Here is a 23367-nt window from a genome sequence, read left to right on the forward strand (position 1 = left end):
AATAAATTCAAAAGTGGTAGAACGCAATGATCAGCTCAGACCTCCTTTTCACTAGAAGGCTATTTTTGGAGTCACACATTTTAAGCGCTGCGTAAAGATGGTTGTAAAACAAAGGATGTCTATGAGAAAGTAATGTCCAGCCAATGTGTAAAATGATAGTAATCTGAAATAAGCATAAAATCATCAGGCTACTGACAGCTGCAGAAATTCCACATGCTAAGTTACTCAACAGAAAAGAAATATTAGAGGTTTGAGATGAAAAATACACTGGAATCTGTAATTGAATGAGACAAGCCTCGCCACATGCAGGGCTACTCCGGTCACCAGGATACAAAGCAAACGCCGGGTTACCAGAAGTGCATTTATCAGCCACAGTGATTTATTGAGTGCTTTAATAATACAAGTGTACATCAACTGATCCACAGTCAAAAGTGGCAGGTCCCTAAGAAATTTACAAGCACTTTAAGTAAATCAAAATACATATTATTTTGTTCAATCCAACAGTCTTCTGTGTGGGGGACAGAAGGCTAGTGATAAACAGAGTCTCAGTAATGCACAGTGATTCTGATTGAAGCTTTTGTACAAAAACTTGTTCCCAGTAGCATGCACCCACCAATAAAGACTTCAGTACAAAAAAATTAATCCTAAGCACTACATTTAAGTAGAAACAAGATATAATTCTGAATTCGTGTCTTCCCAAAGATCACATAAAAGGAAAAAAATCAAAATAAAACGAACAACAACAAAAAACAAAACCACACAGTAATACAAAGCTTTGTAAGAAAGCTCTTACTATTACAGATCCAACATTGTTTGCACTGAAAACAAAAGTTCCCATCCACATTGAGGTGGGAAAAAAACCCCCAAATCTTTCAAGTTAATAGAAATCAAACAGGGAATAAAACAAGGGGTGGGAGGGAAAGCAAAGGAAGAGGAGGAGAGAGGGAGCAGGGAGTGGGGGATGGATGACATATCATCACAAAACAGTTCAAAATTTAATAAAAATAAGAAAATAAGAACCGAGGTCCGGAGGGGTGGGCAGGGCTACTGATGCACTTGGTGAATGTGCTTGCACAGGTCCGGCGGGGGCGCAGGCAGCAGGCCCCTATGTGGCATACCGCTTGGTCCACTGTCTGGCCATCCGGTCGTGCTCCGCTCTGTTGGTCATGTACTGTGTGGCAATGCTGCCCACCAGAGGGTCAGCTGGAAAGGAAGCAGAGTCAGGAGTCAGTAAATACAGCACCTCTTCCTCTTTCCAGAGAAGGAGTGTCTGGAAAGCTGGCCCTTGTTCAAGGAGTGGGCCTGGAGGAGGTGAGAAGCTGCTGCTCCCACCTGAAACAGCATCACTTTGGCAATAACCTGCCACTGATAAGCCACATGTCACACCAGCTGCGCCAAGAGTCATCTACCTGTGCTTTCAGTGACACCTCTTCTCATATTTCTTGACAAGTCTTATTCTCTCTCCTTGTCCCCACCACACACTTCTCACCCTCCTCCCCTTGTTTCCAAACTGATACTTCACTGAGAAAATGCAGGTGGGCTGTGGAAGGGAGACTCCAGGGTCAACTCCTTTAGCCCAGGTTGTATCCGAGGCAGTGGTGGTCTATTAGCACTGAGGGCGCACTCACAGCCTCAGCTGAACACAGTCATGCAGCAGCTGGTAGTGAGACCCAATGACACAGGGGAACATGGTCTACTTCTCTCTCCAAGTTTGCGAATATCAAAATCTACACGGCCCTTTATTAAAAAAATGCGAATAGATGCTAAGAATAGCTAACACTCACTGATTTACCATGTCCTAAACGTATTAACTACAGAAAACCCGGAGAGAGCCGACACCTGAGGAAACTGAAGCACAAGGTGGGAAAGTCACTTGCCAAAGGCAGCGGCACAAGGGGAGGAGCAGGGCTCTGAAAGGAGTCCTCACTCCTAACTGCAGGTGGTGTGGGAGACTGTTCTTTACTCAGACAGGATCAATGTTTAATGAAAAAAATCAAAGCAATTAAAAAAAAAGTAATTTAGGTTTCTGGAGATCCCAGAATCCACCCTTCTCCCTCTATTCTCTAATTTCACTCCTTCCCTGACTTTTATTTCCCATTATTTTTGGTGTTGAGAATTTGAATGTATTAGAGCAAGTGGATAAGAAGGAACCAAAAAGGAAAAGGAGAAAAGTTAACAAAGCTAATGTTAAATGTGAAAAAGAAAAAAGGTAAAGAATGGAAATGTGCCTATGGTCTAATACCACCCATAACTTGGGAAGATTCTGAGACTCTAACCTAGTAAGTTATTCATGGTCGCATCTTCTCAATATTAAAGGCGCAGCAGAAACATCACCTTTTAATGATCTGTTGAGGCTGACGACAACAAAGCAACTGAGAGCCCTTCTAACCAGACCTTCCTTAAATTTTAACAAAGCTTGATTAAGTTTTCTTGTTGTGCTAAGCTTGTTACTGTTTTTCTAGGGAGAGGCCAGTTTCTTACATTCACTTATATCACAAACAACTAACGGACTACTCAGTATATGGGTTTGGTCAGAACTTTTGCCTCTCTGCCTACTCTCATGATTCTTCTCCTTCACTTGCCCGAATGCTGAAACCAAAACTCTATCAGTTAAACCAGCCCAGCCAGGGCTCAAGAAGATTTAAACCAGCAATACTAAATGTAGACACAAAATACCTGGGAGTTGACGTGGCACTTTTTTGAAAATGTGGCCTTTCAGTTCAGACTAAGTAATGACCTTATTGTCTAAAAAAGGGCCAAAAAGAGGTCTGAGATGCATTTCTCTACCCTCAAAAAAAAAAAATCATCTTGTTCCAATTTCTGGCAGTGTAGAAGGCAAAGCCTTAGGGTGAAACCTGGGCATCCTTAAAGGGTTAGGTCTACATCACTCAAGACAGGTGTTTAGTTAAACAGACTCTGTAATAGTGAAACACACTAAAGACCCACCTCTACTTCCTAACTTACTGATGGAGGCAGAGAACAGGCTTAACGTCGGAAGAATGACCAGTGAGGTAACGTTCTACCTCAAAAGGCAGGTCAAAGGAGGGAGAGGGAGACAGATGAAGGATAGGGAACAGGAAGCTGTGGGGTGGGGAAAAGTGTTAAATCAAGTGTTAATACTATTTCTGTAGGGGGAGAGGGGGAAAAACATCTCAGAAACAAGTTAGAGTGCTGACAAAATTAACACGCATTGCGCAAAACTTTTTTTTGTATGCTTAAATAATTAACAGTAAATATCTTTCAGAGTTCCTTTTACCTTTTCAAGTTTGATTTTAAAAAATATTTTTCACCTGCAAAATTATACATTCTAATTTAAAAACAGTAATTAATAACAATTTTAAAAACCATCTCAGACAATACACAAGACAGAAAGTTGTAAGAGAAGACGATGTGTAAATTCACTCAGAGAGAAGTACTGTTAACATTTTGACATATCTTCCTAGACATCTTTTCTAAACATATAATTTAAAAAAGGATTAATTTATAGTCTGCTTTTATAATCTTTAAAAAATCACTATATGGTAAATAACTTTTTATATCAGTAATTACAGACCTACTTTATCATTTTTAATATTCATCTGAATTGACAACCACTTTCCTGTTTAGAGACATTTGAGTTCTTTTCAATTTTTGCTTTATAAACAATGCTGTAAAGAACATTATTGTGCATGCATCTCTGCAAATTTATAAAAATCTTAAACTTGTTTAAAGTATAAAAGAAGGAATAAAAGTATAAAATGAAGGAATTTTAAAATTGTGTTATTAATCAAATAGTTTTTAATGCTAAAATATTTTGCTGAATAGAAGAAAGTTAAGACTGCAAGTAAATGAATCGAAACTATGCAGTATATATGTAGCCAGTGACTATCACAGTGAACTTAATGGCATAAGACACTCTTTCTTAAAATTTATAATTATGACCCTAAGTAAGGTGGAATCTTGTTATAGGGTTTCATATTGCATGGATACTGATATGCCAGGCATGAAGGATAGTCTCCAAATTACTTGACCTTATTTCTCTAACAATTTCTTTCTAAAAAAGAAGGAAAAATTTCCCATCATTTTTGGTTCCAGATTATTACTACTTTTCCAAGTTTTTATCAATCTTTGAGATTATCATCTATCAGTCTTTCCACTCTTTACTAAAGAAAAAGCACAAGTTCATCAGTGGATAAGTAAATTGAAATTTAAGTCTCCTACATTTTCTGCCTTTCTTCAGCAATTATTTGAATTTTTGAAAAGAGGAGAGCACGTTCTCACATTGCTCCTCTTACAGCACAAGGTTAGATGATGATGACACTTAATCCTCCCAAATAATAGTGTGTCATGTATAGAGGTTCCCTGAAGCAAAGGTACAGGATTTACAGTGTGGTCAATGGAACAGCCTAGGGGTGGGAGTTGGGTATACAGCGCCCTCCACTAACCAGACCTCTAAACCACATCACCTCATCTGTTCAGTAAAAATCACATGGTCATTTTTGTTGACACAAAGCTAGCTATGAAATACTAGTCTGAATGAAAGCCTAAGACAGAAAGATCACTGATGAGGGTAACATCTTCTTCCTCCCTCATCTCACCTCTGCCTCCCTACACAGTTCCAGGCACAAAGAGGTGCTATTCAGTAAATGCTTGTGGACTGAATAACAATCTTGATTATTCGTAAGTGAGTAAAAGATGATCAGACTGAGTCCTCTGCCAACCTCTCCCATTTTTTTGAGATCTGTGGTATGTGCATTCTTTTCCTTTGGAAGATTAGCCCTGAGCTAACATCTGTCACCAACCCTCTTTTTGTTGAGGAAGACTGGCTCTGAGCTAACATCCTTGCCCTTTACTTTATATGTGGGACGCCTGCCACAGCATGGCTTGATAAGCAGTGCGTAGGTCCACACCTGGGATCCAAACCGGTGAACTCTGGGCTGCCGAAGCAGAATGTGCAAACTTAACCGCTGTGCCACCGGGCCAGCCCCTGGTATATGTACTTTTGATTCTAGAAGAGAAAGGCTCAGACAGCTCCTGTAACCCTGTCTCAAATCTCATGTCTCTCATGGCTGGGGCTACCCTGGAAGTACCCGGGGGTACCCTGAAAGCCAGAAAGGTTTATAGCCCATCCAGAAAGGGAGGAGGGAGACAGAGATCAAGACTAAAGGGGTTAAGAAGCACCTGAATGGTAAGAGGGGAGTGGAGAAAAGACAGGCAGACTGCTGAACTGCTGAGTGATTCTATTTGCAAGGCCAGAGAACATTCTGTCTTGGGTGGTGGGTGGTCAGGAGAAATTTTTTCCATTCTCTTTTTTGATTCCCTTTTCTGAAGCAAGCCTATATGTTTTTAAAGAAACACAAACAAAAATAGTGCAGTATAATGGAAAAGGGCCTGGGCTTTGGATCCAGACTGCCTGGGTTTGTATCTCAGTTCCACCAATGACTGAGTCAACTTGGGCAAATTACTTAGCTTCCCTGTACCTCTGTCTCCTCAGCTGCAAAATGGAGACAATAAGAGTACCTACTCCATAGATTGTTATAAGAATTAAATGAATTCTTGTAAAGCACATACAAAATTTCTTCTATTATTTTCAAAATTAAGACAAGCAAATTAAGTATTTGCGTACATCTTTTAAAAATATAAATTTGGGGGGCTGGCCCCTAGGCCGAGTGGTTAATTTGCACGTTCTGCTGCAGGCGGCCCAGTGTTTCGTTGGTTCGAGTCCTGGGCGCGGACACGGCACTGCTCGTTGGGCCTCGCTGGGGCGTCGTCCCACATGCTGTGGCTAGAAGGACCCACAATGAAGAATGTACAGCTATGTACTGGGGGGCTTTGGGGAGAAAAAGGAAAAAAAATAAAATCTTAAAAAAAAATATATATAAATTTGTTTGTCTTCTTGAAGACATTCTCTTCAGGTAAAATCCAAAATCCTTAGCATGGCTGCCAAGATCTTCTGTGACCTGGACCTAATCTTTCCAGCCTTCTCTCCCCATGCTTTAAACCAGACTAAACGCCTTGCAGCGTCTTCAGTCAGCTCTGCTCTTTCCTGGCTCTGCACCTTTGCTTCTGTTGCTAGCTTTGCCTGGCAGGCTTCTTCTCATCTCTCAATATTTAGCTCAGGCACAGCCTCCTTGGGGATGTCTTCCAGGGGCTTCCTAGCAGTCTATGTGCCCATTTCTGTTTTGTCTGTTCATACCTATATCACTGCACTAAGAATATGCCTTCCAGTTGTTTGTTTACTTATCCATATTTCCCACTGGACTGCAGCCCACACATTCGTTCATTCAACAAATATTTACTGAGTCCCTGCTATGTACCAGGTACTAGAGAACTAGTGCTAACCAAATTCCTGCCCTCATGGGACTCTGCCTGTTGACTCTGTATCCCTCTTGTTAACCCTGTGTTTACTGTATGGAAAGCATGGATGGATAGAAGAAGATAAATAAATAAGAAATACACACAAAATAGCCATAAATAGCAGTTACTCTACAAGGCAGGTGTCCCTCTGTAGCACTAGCATTATAAGTTGGTTCATCATAGAAATTTCTCCTCTATACATGGATTATTAGCAAATGAGAGAAGGGGACATGACGTTGATTCTGATAGTTTTCTTCCCTGTTTCTCCTTTTTTTAAACTTAATTATTTTATTATTGGAATTTGTGGTTTGTAACTTTGTCATTTCTTGAATTCTTCAAGGTTATAAACCGCTGCTTCTCCAGCTGTTCAATTATACCTGTGATTAACATTCTTTTGGCTACCCACCAAGTCACTGGAGGCTTTCTGTGGGTCTGCCTTGGAAAGATGAGGAACAGCTCATTTTTCTGTCCTTAATGTAACATTTTCTTCCATGGTTTAGTCTATCCTACTTTTATTTAAATCTTTTATAAAATTAAAAAGTAATACATGTTCATTATAATAAGTCAAATAATAAAGAAGTATGTATGATGTAAAAAATATTACCTTCTTCCCTACGATTTCCTCTATCCCAATACCTCTTCCATCCTGAGTTATCACCATTAATGGTTTGGTGCTTGTCCTTCCACACTTTTCTTTTTATTTATTTTTAAATCAAATAGGAATCACATGACATTCTGCAACTGGCGTTTTCCTCTCTAACAATATATGTGTGTTTCTAAGATAGTAAAAATAGATCCAGTTCATTATTTCTAGTGATTACAGGGCATTCCTTTGCATAGTTATCCAGCATTATTTTTTCCAGCCCCCTACTAATGCCTATTTAGATTTGATTTGAACTTTCGCTATTAGAACTAGTATTACAGTCTTGTATAAGCTTTTGAGCACATGTTTGAGTACTTTGGAGGGTACATTCCTCTAAGTGACAGTGCTAGACCAGAGAGTACACATTTTAAACCTTTGGTAAATATTGCAAAACTGCCCTTCAATAAAAAGATGTACAATTTACCCTGTTTCTGGACATTTTCACCAATACTGCTTTACCGAGCTTTAAAATCTTTTTGTCAAGATAAAAAAAATTGTCATTGTTGTAACTGCATGTAACTTGATGCCTACTGAGGTTTAACATTTTCTCGTGTTTGCTCACTATTTGTATTTCTTCTCCTGTGATTTATTTGTTCATGTCTTTTGTCCATTTTTTTCTTACTAATCTAAAAGAGTACTCTATATATTATAAATATTAAACATGACTGAAGTTCAGCTTTGGCCTCAGTACTCAGCCAAAATCAGCTTTAGTCTTTGGAAGACTGAATAGACAGATGCCTGCTTGGATGACATTTCCAGCTTTACTGAACTTGTGGAGATCAAAGATCACATAGGTTATCATCATATTTAATAAGCATAATACTTACATCATTTGGACTTATTGCTAATATCTGAATACTGGTTTAAAAAATATTGATAAGTATTAGGACTGTAACTTGGGACTGAAAATCTCTTTCAGCCAAAGACAAACAATATGATACACAAGGAAAGGTTTGTAACTGCCTTTATACATATTCACACAAATGTTCAAACCGAGATGGAAGAGCAGCTATCGCATGTGAAAAAGCTGCTGGAACAAAACAACTCTTAATATTGTTCGCTGCGCATACTAACGCTGACAGAAAAGGACTTGGTAACAACCAATGGCTGCCAGCAGAGAAAGCAGGACATCCAATAATTGTGGGAAGTAGCAAATGAACGTAAAAATATTAGAAATAAAAATGTGAGGGCAAAAATCCTACATCTTAAATATTCAGAAAGCGTTTTCTTTAAGCATTGCACGCATTAAGTTTTAGTTTGTGGGAGTGCTTCAATGACACTGCACCATTACAATCAGCCAAATCTTTAGGTCTACGAGTTGGGGAGGTTAGTCTTTACCTTTTTGTTATTATTAGAGAAAAAGGAAAGCTTATTGATCAGATAGCAAAATATCCATTAATAGTAACCTACATTGGCATAGGTAGCCCCCCTCCAATTCATGATTTTTATCAGGTAAAAAGATCTATTTAAGTATTGCAAATGTGCAGAGGAACCATCTAGCAGCTGGCAGTGCTGAGAGATTATATTGCCACATCATGATGACAAACTTTAAAAACATACTGCATTTTTAATAATAAAATTATATCATTTAAATTCTTAAAATAAAACTTCATATGTATTCTTGTATCTCAGAAGATCGTTTAATGATGGGAACATTCAGCCTTGCCTTAGGCTGTTCTTTGATTTTAACACTAGCTGTTCAGTATTCAGCCAAAATAAATTCAGTGTACCTCTAAGGATAATACTATTTATCTATTATGTGTGGAAGAAATACTTTCTCCCAGTATATCATTTGCCCTTTAATCTAGTTTATGATGTCTCTTGCCATAAAGAAGTCTAAAATTTTTAAGTAGTTAAACATGTCAATCTTTCCTTATTATTTTCTGGTTTGATGTCATGCTTATTTATAAATGGCCTCTCCATTCATTTCTGTATTTTAGAAATACTCTCCTATATTTACACATAGTAACTTTTATGTGCAATGCTAGCTTTAACAAACATAAGATTCCTATACATATCTGGACCTGATTCTGCACTTGACATTCTTTCAACAGATTAATTTGTCTTTGGCTTTATTTGTTCCTCTTGTTTTCTTAAATAGTTTTAATAGTATGTTTTGATATTCGGTAGGGTAAGTTCTCATTCTTTCCCATTTCTTTCCTTCACTAAAATTTTATTTGGAGAATCCTAATCTTGATGAGGTTAAGACTTAGAGCAATTAAAGCCATTTCACCCCAGAGGTATAAAAATCTCATGTTTCTTTGAAGAATGTCAACAAGATTTAGGACTATCTGAATTCCTCTGGGTCTACTAAATAAAAGTCAAGTGAGTAGGACAAAGTTAAGGTTTTTGTATTTTGGAGTGTGGGGAAACAGACTATTAATTATAGGCCTAACCCAAACCAGAAAGATTGTTAAGTATCTCGAAAAGACATACACACATACACACACACACACACATAGAGTGTGTGTGTGGCACTCATAAAATGATTTAGGGAGAAAATTATCAAGTTCGTGATTTAAACCAAATGGTAGATATTATCAAGCTAGATTTAAATTTGAGAATACTAAGTAAAACTGCATACGAGTCTAACAAGATATGCTGTAACTCCAGAATTAATAACTAGCAATGCTAAAAGAGGTACTGAGTAAACGAATACCTCATTATTAAAAGTTAAATTACATAAAGTTACAATTAAATAATTTATAAACAAAGATAAATACTTAAAAATCATTTCTTAATTACTTTACTGCTGTTATTTATCCTCATAGTTTTTTTTTTATGTCCACTGTTTGTGTATGGTGGATAATACCAGTGTGCCACCATGCATCTTATCACAATTATGTATTCAGTAAGATCATCTATGTAGCCTGAAATTGGAAAATGCTACAAATTAGGACTCATTTATTGTTTTGTTGACTGTCTACAGTTAAAAGTGATGGAGAAAATGCTGCTAATGCCGATTAAACTTAAAAGTGTATCATGTCTAGAGTGCCAACAATGTGAATAGCATTAAAAATTGGCGGAAATATTCTTCCAGTATTTGAAACTATTATCTGATTCAGCAAAAAAGCTGCTCCTGACACTGACTAAAAAGTGAAATTCCAACATCTTTCTTGTTTCACTTTTGTCTTAGTTCTTAACTTAAATGAAAGTATCACCCAACATTCATGTTAGAACTACACTTGTTTGTCGGTTGCAACCATAAGATGGCTACAGACAATAGCTTTTGTTAAAAATCACTGAAAGTCGCCCTTCTGCCTCATTGCCTCCAAGAAAGCAAGATGGGTCACCAGTACTTCTACTAGAACCATCCAAGAAAACTTGGCCAGGGTTCTTGTTCTTGTTCTTGCTCAAACTGGCAGGGTCTTGTTCAGAAATACGGCCTCAGTATGTGCCGACAGTGTTTCCATCAGTATGTGAAGGATATAGGCTTTAAGTTGGACGAAGTGAATGTCCCTGAATGGGTCCAGGACATCTACCTTACTGCAGAAACAATGCTAGCTCTTTGTACAGAAAAAAACCTTAAAAAAAACCCACAACCCACTCAAAGTCTTTTGGAAGAATCAATTGGCTATATGGAATTTGCATTAGAGTATTGCATATTATCTATAAATTGTGTACCACACATTCTTTATACATCAGTAAAATGTGTAATAAACGTAACATTACGTACATTTGCACATACTACCATCCTACTCTCGCACCCAGCCAGTTGTTAAACATTTACCACTACACCACTGGGGAAGGGGTTAGTTAACCAAGGAGGCTGAGTTAGGGCTGGATCTTCCACACCAGGGAACTGGGAAGTGAGGTCTCCAAATTACGCAACGTGAAGCAGTACTTTGTCACCCAGAAGGCATGGATGGCAAGACGGTGCTTGCTAAAGAAGCAGGGAGGATGGTAAACCATGGAAAATTAGGCAAAGCACACTGGGTAATCAATCATTACCTGGCCCCCATGCCTAGGAGTTAGGCCTTGAAAAGGAAAAGAAAGGAGGGATCTGAGAATCAGAACATGTTCCATCCACCCTAATGGAGTATAAGGAGGAAATCAGATTTAAACCAGGTATGAGATGGGAGTTTAAAAATGAACCAGATTGACCTCCTAATAACTGAAAGTAACCTGAATAGTATCAGATCTGCTAAATATTGTTAAGGGCTAGAAAAGCAAGGTTCAATAAAACATGGCCTAGGGCAGTGATTTGGAGAAAATTAAAACCATTCCATACTAATGCCTCCTGAGTTGAGACTGCTCAATAAACAATAAAAATACATTGGCTATAACCTAAAGTATACTGTTGATAAAATACTTTTAAAAACTTCAAAACTCATTCTATAAGCCTACATAGCTGTGCTATGTACATTAAATCAATGAGTGTTTTGAAATATAAAGCTGTTAGATAGACTCATCTAAAGAATAGCACAGATGGTGCATTCTTACTGAGAAGCTATTGGATTGCAATTCCAGTTAAGCGATCATTCCTAATGAACTCTCCAAAAATACCCTTACAGCAGAGGACTTGTTTATGACACCAGAGATTCACATGTTACTTTCCCTGAAATCCACTGCAAAAAGCTGTGGCTGCAGCAAGAAGGAAAGAGTCAAAGATGCCAAGATACTGAAGCTAGATTTTTTCAAAAAGTAGCTTTATTGAGATATAATTCACATACCATAGGATTTACCCCTTTAAAGTGTACACTTCAATGGTTTTTAGGACATTCATAGAGTTATGCCACCATTACCACAATCCATTTTAGAATACTTTCATCACCCCAAAAAGAAATCGTGTGCCTATTAGCAAGTCCTCTAGCCCTAAGTAGCCAGTAATCTACTTTCTGTCTCTATATATTTGACTATTCTGAACATTTTATATAAATGGAATCATACAACATGTGGTCTTTTGTGACTGGCTACTTTCACAAAGTGTAATGTTTTCAAGGTTCATCCCTGTTGTAGCATGTATGCAACAGTACTTCACTCCTTTTCACTGCCAAAAAGTATTCTACTGTATGAAAATACCACATTATATATATCCATTCATTAGTTGATGGACATGTAGGTAGTTTTTACTTTTTGACTATTATAAACAATGCTGCTATTAATATTTTTGTTCAACTTTTACATGGACATGTTTTTATTTCCCTTGGGTTGATATCTAGAAGTGGAATGGCTTGCTCATTAGTAACTATGCTTAACCATTAGAGGAAGTGCCAAAGTGCTGTCCAAGAGGATGCACACCATTTTACATCCCCATTAGCAACGTGTGAGGATTCCAATTCTCCATATCCTTACCAACACTTGTGATTAGTGAGGATGCTAGATTTTAAAGAGAAAATAGCTTATGCCCCATTGGCCTATACCCACCAGGTATCCATTTTTAAAAAAATATATATTCTTTACAAACATTTGTTCCTGCCAACTATGGAAAATAAATTCTCTTAAATTGGAGTATTTTTCTTATGATCTCTAGCTATGAGAGACTGAAGATTATCTTGATCCCCTCTTCCCTCTATTTCCAACCCTGATAGAAGTAAAAATGACAACAATAATCTAAGGAGAGGGTTTGTAATGTATACCTTTTCTTCAAAATAAAAATTTATTCCACAGTCCTCAAATGTAGCCCACCCACTAAAACTAGTATTCTAATACATCAATTTTCCCCTCATACAGCCTTTTCTGTTCACGCTCCTAATTAGTGGCTAAGTGTGGGACAGAGAGAGCTTCAAGAGTGGGTGTGAATATAGCAGTCATGCTCTAGATCCTATCACACATGACCATAGTCTCCATCACATCCGGGAATCTGGACTTGAGTCCAGAGATATAAATAACCCAAATCAGAGCCAGAGCTGGACAAGAATCTCAGTGGTTTCAGTTTACTAGATCATTCTGACTGCCTTTGAGTGCTGGAAATCTGTAGTTGAGGCAGCCTGGTGAGTTACATGGATGCTGTCTATGCTGAGGGGTGACTTTCCACTGATAGTATGGGCTTTGATTTGGGCTGAGGCCTTGCTCTTATCCTCTCCTCCAAAAGGCATGTTGTTGAATCCTCTGCTAAAGCTGGAACCCAACCATTACCTCTTATCAAGGAGGGCACTTATCACTCTGTGCTTGCCAACTCCCTCCCCTCCTTGAGAGTAGGCAGTGGCTGTTTTTCAGTCTTGTATCACAAAACCAGCAGAGTATCTGGGGCACTGTAGATGACCATTCAATAAATATTTGTGTAATAAATGAATTAATTGGTAATCAGACCCAAGACTGGTCAGGATGGAATTTAGTTTGTAGGTGGTATCAGGTTCCTGGCTAGACATCCTTCCTCCTTCCCATGCTTGAGGCTAAATGATATTTATACCTATAGGATTAGTGGCTCTTCAAGTCACTGACTTAATAGTAAGCATTTGGGCAGCCCCGTTGTAATTTTTTTGTGGTTCAATACTCGGCTATCTCTGCTTCGAGTCTAAAGCAGACAATATGATGTATTTCCTATAATCAACTTCTTGCTTTGTCTTCAAGCTTCTCTGCTATTTCCTTCTTTTAGTGCCTGAAGGTTTCAGTTCTCATAATTTATAAAGATTCTTATATTTATTAGTTTTCTGTTTTATTGACATCTTTCCTGAACTTGAACCTACTGTTGTTTTAACCCCTTGGACAACATGTTGTACCACTAGACCAAACTTTGCCTATATTTACTGCTTTTTCCCCTACTTCTGCTTTAGCCAAGTGGGCAAGTGTATTTCCAGGATTCAAACTCTTACTGTATCATTCTGATATAGGTAGAGAATCACATCCAAACAAATTCTAATTTCTAATATATCATATTCTAATATATCATAGGCGGTAAATTGTGAACCTTGTTTTCCATTTTTCTGCTAGCAGAAAATGGGGATGGCTTAGTGAGGTGACAGGAGGGTTAACTCACTGGGTACCATGAACTGATTAAGTAATATTCACTGGTCTTAGAATGCATCCTTGTTGCTCACCAAGATTGGCCTGGAAATTTGTGGGAGACCAGGCACAAGCAAGTTCACACAGTCACCAGTGATGCTGTCAGAGTGGTTAGGAAACCAAGTCCTGGGGATTCTGATTCCCAAATACCTCTTGGCTCCTCCCCTCTTCTTCTTCTTCATGGCCTCTGTCACCTCTTACATGGACCATCAAAATACCTTCTTGAACATCTCCCTATCTTCAGTCGCTCCACTCCTAGATGAACTAAGCTTTAGTCTCTAAAGGCACAAAACTAGTCATGCAAGGTCCCTCTTTCAAAACCTTCTATTTCCTGTCTCCCTCCTCCCCCACCACGATACCCCCAGTGGCAAGGCCAAGTATGCATAAAGATGTATCTTTGTCAATAACCTTTCTGATGTCCCAGAGGCTTTTTACCCATTAAATTATTTTTTCAATATCCTAATCATACTTTTATCTTCAATGAGGGCTCTTCTAAAGTTCTGCATTCCTCTTTAGTTCTTAGTGTTTCTGGAGGAAACACAAGTTTTCAAAAGAGGCAAACACGTTAAAGTGAGAGAATACTATAACACAGAATAGTGTGGAATCATTGTTCAAAAAGGAAAATTCCTGATAAAAAACTTTATGCTCACTAAGTGCAAAGTGCTGGTCTCTATATAAAAACAGCACATCAGTATGAAGTGGCTTCATGAGCAACCACTCCTGACAACAATTTGGTCAGTCTACACTGTCATTCTAGTCTTCCCCAGGGAGCCAATATCTGAGGAAGAAGAAAACAGAAACCATTGATCTCATGAGGTTGGGGGGAGGGAGGCTCTTAAAACACAGAGAGGAGGAAAGAAAAGAGGTGGCAGAAGCACTTACCAGAGTCACCTGTGTACACATTAGCTCCTGTAAAATAGTGCCAAGCTATTGGGCAGCATCATCGTGTCTCATATATGAGGGTGGGGAAAGATCAAACTGCTCATTGTGGGATTTTTCTAATCAGCATTTTAAACTAGATTTTAAACCTTTTCAGAGTTAAGCCAACTTCTCTCTGGCCAGCTGGCCCCTATAACTTCCCTAGGGTGGAAATCCCAAACCTCCACTTCCTGCTGCTTCCCTAAGTAGGTCTTTGATTACACCTAACAAGCCTGTTGCATTGGCCTCTGTAACCTGCTGACCTTTCTTACCTTAACACTTCTTAGCCCAGATGCAAGCCTCTCTCAGTTAAAAAAATGCCAGGCCTACTTTGGGACAAGGACATACATCAAAACTCTCCAACTTTTCTCACGCTTTTCTCACGTGTAGTAATTCAAAGCTGGGCCCCTCTCTGACTGACTGCAGAGCAACTTTGTAAAGGAGGGAAATCCAGCTTCTATCTCCTTGTCTCCCTCCTTGTTTGGCTAATTCACTGGCATACTTCCCCCTCCTGCTACTCACAGATCTTTCTCTCCCAAGGAAATGTTCACAGACCTGATCATAATGTGACTGTCATCTGCTCTGCCATCTTTCCAGAAGTACGTACGTCAAAGAGAGCTGCAGAGACTACATTTAGCACAAAGAAATGAAACTAATACAAAATAATTGTAACAAAAGTGTATGTGTATAATTTAGCACTGTTTTTTAACTAGGAGGAATTTTGGATTCTTCAAATCACATAGCTGAAAGCTGCCATCCACCCTGCTGCTCTAAGGTACTCAGCACCGTGTCTGACACACAACTCTATCTTTTCCATCCCCTTCTCCTAAGCCTGGTTTAGATGATTACTTCTCATGTAGCTAGCTGTGCTAGTCATTCTTCACAGAAATTTGACCCTCACTGATGTTTTAGCTTTTCAAATGTCAATTTAACATTCATATTATACCACTTTAATTCTTTCTGCAAGATTCATCATTAAAAGTGAGAAAATAGGGCTGGCCTGGTAGTGTAGTGGTTAAGTTTGCGTGCTCTGCTTCGGTGGCCCAGGGTTCATGGGTTTGGATCCTGGGCATGGACCTACACACTGCTCATCAAGCCATGCTGTGGCAGCATCCCACATACAAAATAGAGGAGGATGGGCACAGATGTTAGCTCGGGAACAATCTTCCTCAAGCAAAAAGAGGGAGACTGGCAACAGATGTTAGCTCAGGGCCAATCTTTCTCACCAAAAAGAAAAAAGAAAGAAAAAAAAGTGAGAAAATAGGTTGTAGAAAGCTGGCTTCTTGGCAGTGATCATGCAGACCATTAAGATGGGGGGGGGGTGGCGGACAATGCTTTCTACCCTGTTGATGAAGCTGGCAGAAGCTAACCTACAGGGGCTTTAACCCTCTACTTTATTGATTCAAGAGTGGTCAAACCAGGGGATTCTTTTTGGAAACTGAAAGGCCACTCTTGATTCAGCATGAAATGGCACATGCTGAGGCTCTAATTTTTAAATGCTTGTGTGGTGGGCACAGTCACAGGTTCCCAGATGCAATATCTCATTTGGAGTACTTTTTGAAAGCTAAATTTTGGTGTTAAAATTGAATCTGGCAACAAGCACTAAATTACAGAACCATATTTAAATTCTAAAATAGTTATTTTTATAACAGCCTTAATAAAGTTTAATTTACCCCCTTGCCTTGAGAGATTTAACGAATGCTTAAAACAGCTCCACCTATTTTTCTATAATTGGCTACATTTGTTTCCAGTGTAAATATGCCCAACTAAATTTGCATAGTGATTATATGTCTAGAGCTGTTTTTTGAGGTGGGGGGGAAGAGGCAATGAATAGACCCACTGCCCTTAAAAGAGAATGTACTCACATCTGCATGAACAATGATATTTTCACTTGCAAATTAGGTACCGTTTGTACCTATGATGTTTTCCTTGTTTAAATAACCATTCTTCGTAAACACACACCGTGATTGTTCTTAGGAATGATGATAAAAAACAACAGACTTTTTTTTGTAAGGTTAAACCAATCTGCCAGACCTGTAGGTTTTGATCCATTTTGTCAGAGGTCATAACAGCAAATTTTTGGCACTGACACATGCTATATTATGTTATTTGGGTCTAGGGAAAAAAAACAAACAAAAAATGCAGCTCTATGGAAAATCTACATCTCAATGACTATTTGTAGCAAATAAATTTAATAGAATGGAATTCCTTTTTAATTTTATCTATTTGCCAACATGTCACTTATAGAATACTGTTAATGAGGATTCTTGCTTACATCCCTAAATTATCAATTTGAAATCTGTTGAATTCTTCAAAATTTTTTTTATTTCTGATAACACACAAAGTTAAAAGCTTCAAAGAGAAAATCATTAGAGAAAATAAGATGACCTGCTCAGCACACCAGGAGAGACTTCCAGCTCCGTTATTAATAAATATATACAGAGGGGGAGCTGCATCTTGAGACTGATACTCAATAGCCTTTTGGCCTCTAAATGAGAACACACCCACTATCTGCATCAACGATGCCTACAATGATTATATTTTCCCTTGCAAATTAGGCCCAGCAGGTACCTATAGGGCTTTACATATTTAAATTACTCAGTCTAGGATAATCATAAAAGTCAGTAATAAATCAAAGTAATATTGGAGAACTATTCCTATAAAGATAAAAGAATTAAGCATCAGCTTTTAACTCAATTAGAGGTTATTTCTAATGTACCTGTTGCCAAACCACTGCGGTGTCAACTCATGTTAAATATTTTAACTAGACATTAAAATTCTCATTGGAGTGGCAAGTAGATGTTTGTGTCCTAATTCAACATTGTACTTAAAAAAAAAAAAAAGGAAGGATGCATAAACTGCTCATAGCAAGAAGACAGGGCTGCTGGTATTGGTTAAACACGACTCTTATTTCTGGAGGCAAGTATTTAAGTTTTGTTTAAAATCGGAAATGAAAATTAGCTTAGTAATTTAAATCTAATTCTCATTTGTACTAAATTCAGGTCTCTAGTACATGATATCTGACACAGAAAGGCCCCAGGTAATCTAGTGTGGGGGTGACAGGTCATGGTTAAGGCTGATTACAGGCAGAAAAATGAATGGTTAATGCCTTCCATGCCCAGTGGCTCTTTGGGATTGCCTGCCCTTGGGAGTGATGTTAAATGCTTAATCAAATGCACCTGGATTCCTTAAAAGGCGCATGGTTGTACTAACAAGCCAACTCGATTTATAATCAAGTTAGAAACCAAAATAAAAATGACTTTATCTAGGGACAACATAAGAATAAAACTTTAGTGCTTAATTTCATTAGCTGGTTATTTTTAATCTGTCAAAACTAAAGTCCATAGAGTTGCAATATCTTCAGCCCATACCTACAGCAAATCATTACATCATGCTCGTGCTGAGACTTCAGTTTTCTAATGATATATTTGACTGATCTCACTAGAGTTTCTTAGGGAAATGGTACTTCACTTATTGTGGGAACGAAGGTGCCTATAAAAATTCGGCTTCAGCATTTGGACTGGTCAATAAATAACATTTAGATGAGCAGATTTTAGTGAACAGAAGTGTTGAAACAGGCAAACCAATAAGCTCATCTTGGACAGGCAATATCCAGCTGATGGATGCTAGGAAACTATGTCATATTAAAAAAGTTGGTACATGTCATCCCTCCCATCCACCTACAACATACAACAAGTTAGACTAAGGATGAACTTCTATAGATTAACCACAAGGTGTATCTACTTTAGGGAAAATTTGCTGATGAGCTGGTCCCTTGAACCTACTTTTCTTGGAGACTGATTCAGGATGGTCCAAACATCATGGCCTGGACTCATTTACCAGACCTCTTCTAAATAAGTCTGAGACTCAGGCATCAAACTGAAAACATGTGTACATACTTATACATATGTCTGTGTGTATGTGTCTGCTTAGGTGTATAAAAGTGTGGGGCGGAGAAGGAACAATAATAAAGTGAAACACTGTTTGCATACTTGCATTTATCTGGAATACTTATGGAATAAAAGATATTAAACAATGTACTTTTGAAGTCTGAGACTGAATGTGCAGATCAGACATGGAAAGTCTGAGACTAGCCCAAAGTCATGGTGAAGTATTTAGACAACAGGTTTTGTTAGGGCATCAAGCTGTTAGTGGCTTTGGAGGACAGAGCTCATTAGGCGGAACCAACCCTTGCCCAGCTACTATTGTTGACATGCCTTTGATAAAACGATCTGTAATATGACCTTCAAGGGATATTACCCCAGAGAGCAACAATGAGAAATGCAGTAAGACAGCCATTTTGACATGTTCCTCTCAGACACAGGCTGACCTAGTGTGTTGATGTCAAGAGAAACAAAAAGCTAGATTGACTTTCTAATGGAATTTGTCAGATCTTTACAAACTCCAAGGAAAGCTACTTAAGCCTCGTTTGTGGACAAGAGGGTAGAAAAATACAGTGACAGACAAACTTGCTAATAAAAAACTGAGAACTTATCTTTGAAATAAGTTATGGATGAGGTCTCCTATGCTCCTTATTTTTGAAAAATTGAGTGAATTATTAAGAAGTTGAATCTCATCAATTGTATGAACTACATTACTGATAGGTAAAGAAATAATTTTACAGAACATACCAATTCTGTGTTTGCTACTTAAGAATCACAGAATGTTAGCATTTGTTTTAAACTTGTGTAGGATTTTTATGAATTAATTTAAAATATAAGTTTTGATGGTATAGAGGAAGGAATGCTGGATTCCTGAGATCCACATGTTTAAGCCATTTGAGTGGCATAAAGGATAAAATTCTAAACTGTAAGTTTGCATTACATATTTTAAAGGTGAATCTTTAACTTCATATAAACTGAATGAATGTATGTAATACGGATTTCATCTTAAATCTAGGATCAGCTGTTTCTTAACAGTGATATAAAATCAACAATTCTAATCTGCTTTCTTCTCATGTTTATTTTTGAAGTATCCGTCTCTTGTTTGGCATACCTTTTGAGAAAGACTGAGTGTCTAAAAAAATCCAAAGAACTATTGTTAATGATTGGGAAAAAAAAAAAGAATGGAACAGAGGCATTTAGAAAGCCAAACCATTTCCTTCAGAAATAAATGTCCAATTTTGGATGGTTAATGTACAATTCACTTTAAGAGCTATGTCAGTGTACTCACGTAAATGAGAGGTTAAAAATCATTGACCTAAACAAAGGCCCTATGGTTACAGCTACCGGCATACTGAAGTACTTTCAAGAAACTGAAAAAACTCAGACACTGATCTGTGATGGGAAACTGCTTCACTCCATGTTCACAAGTCACTCTTCTTTGCAGTTATCCTTTTTTTCCCTAAAAAGGTTATAAAGTTTATATCATTGATTCTTTTTTTTTTTTTTAAATACCAGTCTCCTTACTGGTCTGATTTTTTTTTTTTAAAGATTTTATTTTTTCCTTTTTCTCCCCAAAGCCCTCCAGTACATAGTTGTATATTCTTTGTTGTGGGTCCTTCTAGTTGTAGCATGTGGGACGGTGCCTCAGCATGGTTTGATGAGCAGTGCCATGTCCGTGCCCAGGATTCGAACCAAGGAAACACTGGGCAGCCTGCAGCGGAGCGCACGGACTTAACCATTCGGCCACGGGGCCAGCCCCCATTGATTCTTGATTTAGCCTTTTGCTTTACTAAAGAGTGACCAAAGGTTTCTACCATTCCATAAAAAGGAAATGTAGAGCATTTTGGGCAATGTTAATAATGGAAATATGTCAAGTAATTTATTGATTTTGTTATCCTACTTATAGGCCAGAGGCTAACTTTATGATTGATATAAAAGAGAACATCTTTTCCCCCTGAAATCATCTTCAACTTTGATCAGTAAGACCCTAGGGTGGATATAATCAAGGTATATGTATCAACAAGAAAGTGCCTACTAAAATTCAGGAAATAAAGAACTTTTTAATTTGCATTTGAAAATTTTATATGGAAATCACTACCAATACATTTTGGAAAATTTATTTAGCTATACAACGACTGACTTATGGCACCATGTAACTATGTTGGTAGTTAAAAGACTGGCTGAAAATAGCAGGGAATGGAGGAAAATCAGCTTCCAGAAATCTAGTCAACCTAGAGGTCAATGTTTTTCTGGATGATTTATGGCTATAGCTGCATGTTTAAAGCCTTGAATGGTAGTTGAAGAGCACTGCAGACTGTGCTTGCATTCATGTGGTGAAAATTGACGGAGAGATGAGGTCACCAAATAGAGATGATACAAAACCTGATAGTCTCAAAAGTTCAAAAGTACAATTTGTAAAAAAGTCATTGTAAAATAAGAAACAGTGATACAGACTCTATTTATAATGAAGAGAACCAGGATTCCTGATTGTGCGGATACTAGAGCTGCAGAGTGGGAATACACACAGAAATGTACATCTTCTTTGTGCCACCTCTTAACTACTTAGTTCTTGGAATTGAAGAAATGTTCAAACTCAAAACTCTTCCCTTGTTTTGGCCCTCTTTATCTTGTGCTTTGATAATAGTGACATCTTTGTCAGTTAAACAGATATTTACTATGAGCCTTTTATACTGCTGGACATTTTGCTAGACGTAAGCAAGAGGAGGAAGAAGATCCATTCTTGCCCTTATGTCTAAAATTTGCGATAAAACAAACACCAGACCCTCCTTCGAGGCCAGTGGATAGTGCTGTGTCCTAAATATATAAACTGAGGAAATCCAGGTCTACTAGGAATTGATACATGATGCAGAATATTTTTACCAGCATTCTCACCGAAACTTATACGTACCCTGTATTAGTCTGCTCGAGCTGTGGCAACAAACTACCACAGACTGGGTAGCTTCAGTAACAGAAACTTATTTCTCACAGTTCGGGAGGCTGGAAAGTCCAAGATCTAAATGTGAGCCAATTAGTGAGGGTTCTCTTCCTGGCTTGCAGACAGCCACCTTCTCCCAGTGTCCTCACACCTCAGGGAGATGGAGAGACAGCTCTTTGGTGTGTCTTCTTATAAGGACACTAACCCTATTGGATCAGGGTTCTACCCTTATTGACCTCAATTAACCTCAATTACCTCCTTACAGGGGTCCTATCTCAAAATATAGTCGCATTGGAGGTTAGGGCTTCCACAAAGGAATTTTTGGGGACACAGTTCAGTCCATAGCACACCCTGAGAGGTTGCTCGGCCTGAGCTTGGGGGCCAGTTGTAGCAGTTTCACATCTCCACCATCCTTTCCCGATATGCAAGCCTTCCAGCTAGTCATCCTTCTCACTTTCTCATCCCCACATTTCTTTGTCCTATACTCCTTCAACCTTTCTAATCATACCCTCTCCAAGCTCCAATGAGACAACATACTATTCTTGTAGTCCCTTACTTCTGACCCACCCTCCATTTGATGTAAATGGCTAGAAGAATATGTCCTGTAGTAGCAGTACTGGTAGTGATCATAGCCCCTGTAGAACCCCTTGTAGTGCCTAGTACAGTTCTTTCTAACTTTTGGCCCTAAAAATAAATATCTGTTGAATTGAATGCCTGTGGTTTCTCTAAAATTGTAGTAATTATTATTAATTACAATGGCTATTTAATAGGCTAATTTAAAATGACTACTTTAATAGTGAACAGGAAAGTTATTTTACATTCAGAAATCTGTGAGCATAACTTGTGTGAAGGGGAGTATGTAAATGAATACTATTAAAAGATTGGGGTAGATGAAGAATAATTTGAAAAGATTGCTTACCCCTGGACCTTTGTTCACAGAGAGACTTGCAGAGTGCTATTACAATGCCAACTGCAAGATATCCTGTAGCTAGAGGTACCTGGAAAAGATACTGGAATCTTGGAATCACCAGATGTCAATACTGGTAGATAAACTACTAAACAGAGAAAAAAATGGATGCTATACAGAATATATGTAGGGAGCATTTATATATCATTCCTGTCTCTAAAAAGGTTCTGAGATACTTCAGAACTACACAGGCAGCTTCCTCTACCGCACACCAAGTTGGTCAATCCTAAGCCCACTATTAAAATTGTGTTCCTGGAGGAGATCCGGAGTGTGATGTGCACACTTTATAATGTGCGTGTGAGTGTGCTACAGTGGACTTTTGTAATGAATAAATTAGTTAATAACGTAATGTTATATTTGAGTGTGATTTGTCTTAAACCAGCTTCTGGAATCTTGCCCACACAGAGCTCTCCTCTTTCTCCTCATGTTCTCTTTGTACAGATCACTAGGGTCCTCTGAATAGGATGGTTGGAAGAGACAAGGCACCTTTCTTTGGGGGCAGATGGAAGAGCAGTAGAGTGTGTTGAAGAAATTGACCTCTTGGGTCTAATGTGTTTGACCTTTAAGGACACACCTTGGTAAGGAAGTCTGATGACTGAGAAGGAGCTGAGTTACTGCTCTATCATGCCTCCACCCCCTGAATTAAGTGTGTTGTGAGTCTTCTACCCAGCTAAAGGGACAGACACTGCAGAAATGCTGATAAAAGCATTCTGGGCTCCCTAAAAAGGAGTACCTTGTA

The 23367-nt window shown here is 38.3% G+C and overlaps 1 protein-coding gene across 3 annotated transcripts in view; it reads right to left on the reverse strand.

The window, feature by feature from the left end:
* Positions 1-357: 357 nt before the first annotated feature.
* Positions 358-23367, reverse strand: part of UBE2E2 (ubiquitin conjugating enzyme E2 E2) — a 335999-nt gene continuing 312989 nt past the window's right edge. For all 3 annotated transcript variants that reach the window (XM_044753980.2, XM_044753981.2, XM_014829841.3), the window contains exon 6: positions 358-1203. In XM_044753980.2, the coding sequence (XP_044609915.1) occupies positions 1106-1203 (98 nt within the window). In that variant the 3' untranslated portion in view covers positions 358-1105. The remainder of the gene's footprint in view (positions 1204-23367) is intronic.

Source organism: Equus asinus, chromosome 21 (assembly GCF_041296235.1).
Source record: "Equus asinus isolate D_3611 breed Donkey chromosome 21, EquAss-T2T_v2, whole genome shotgun sequence".
In the NCBI taxonomy this organism is placed as follows: domain Eukaryota; kingdom Metazoa; phylum Chordata; class Mammalia; order Perissodactyla; family Equidae; genus Equus; species Equus asinus.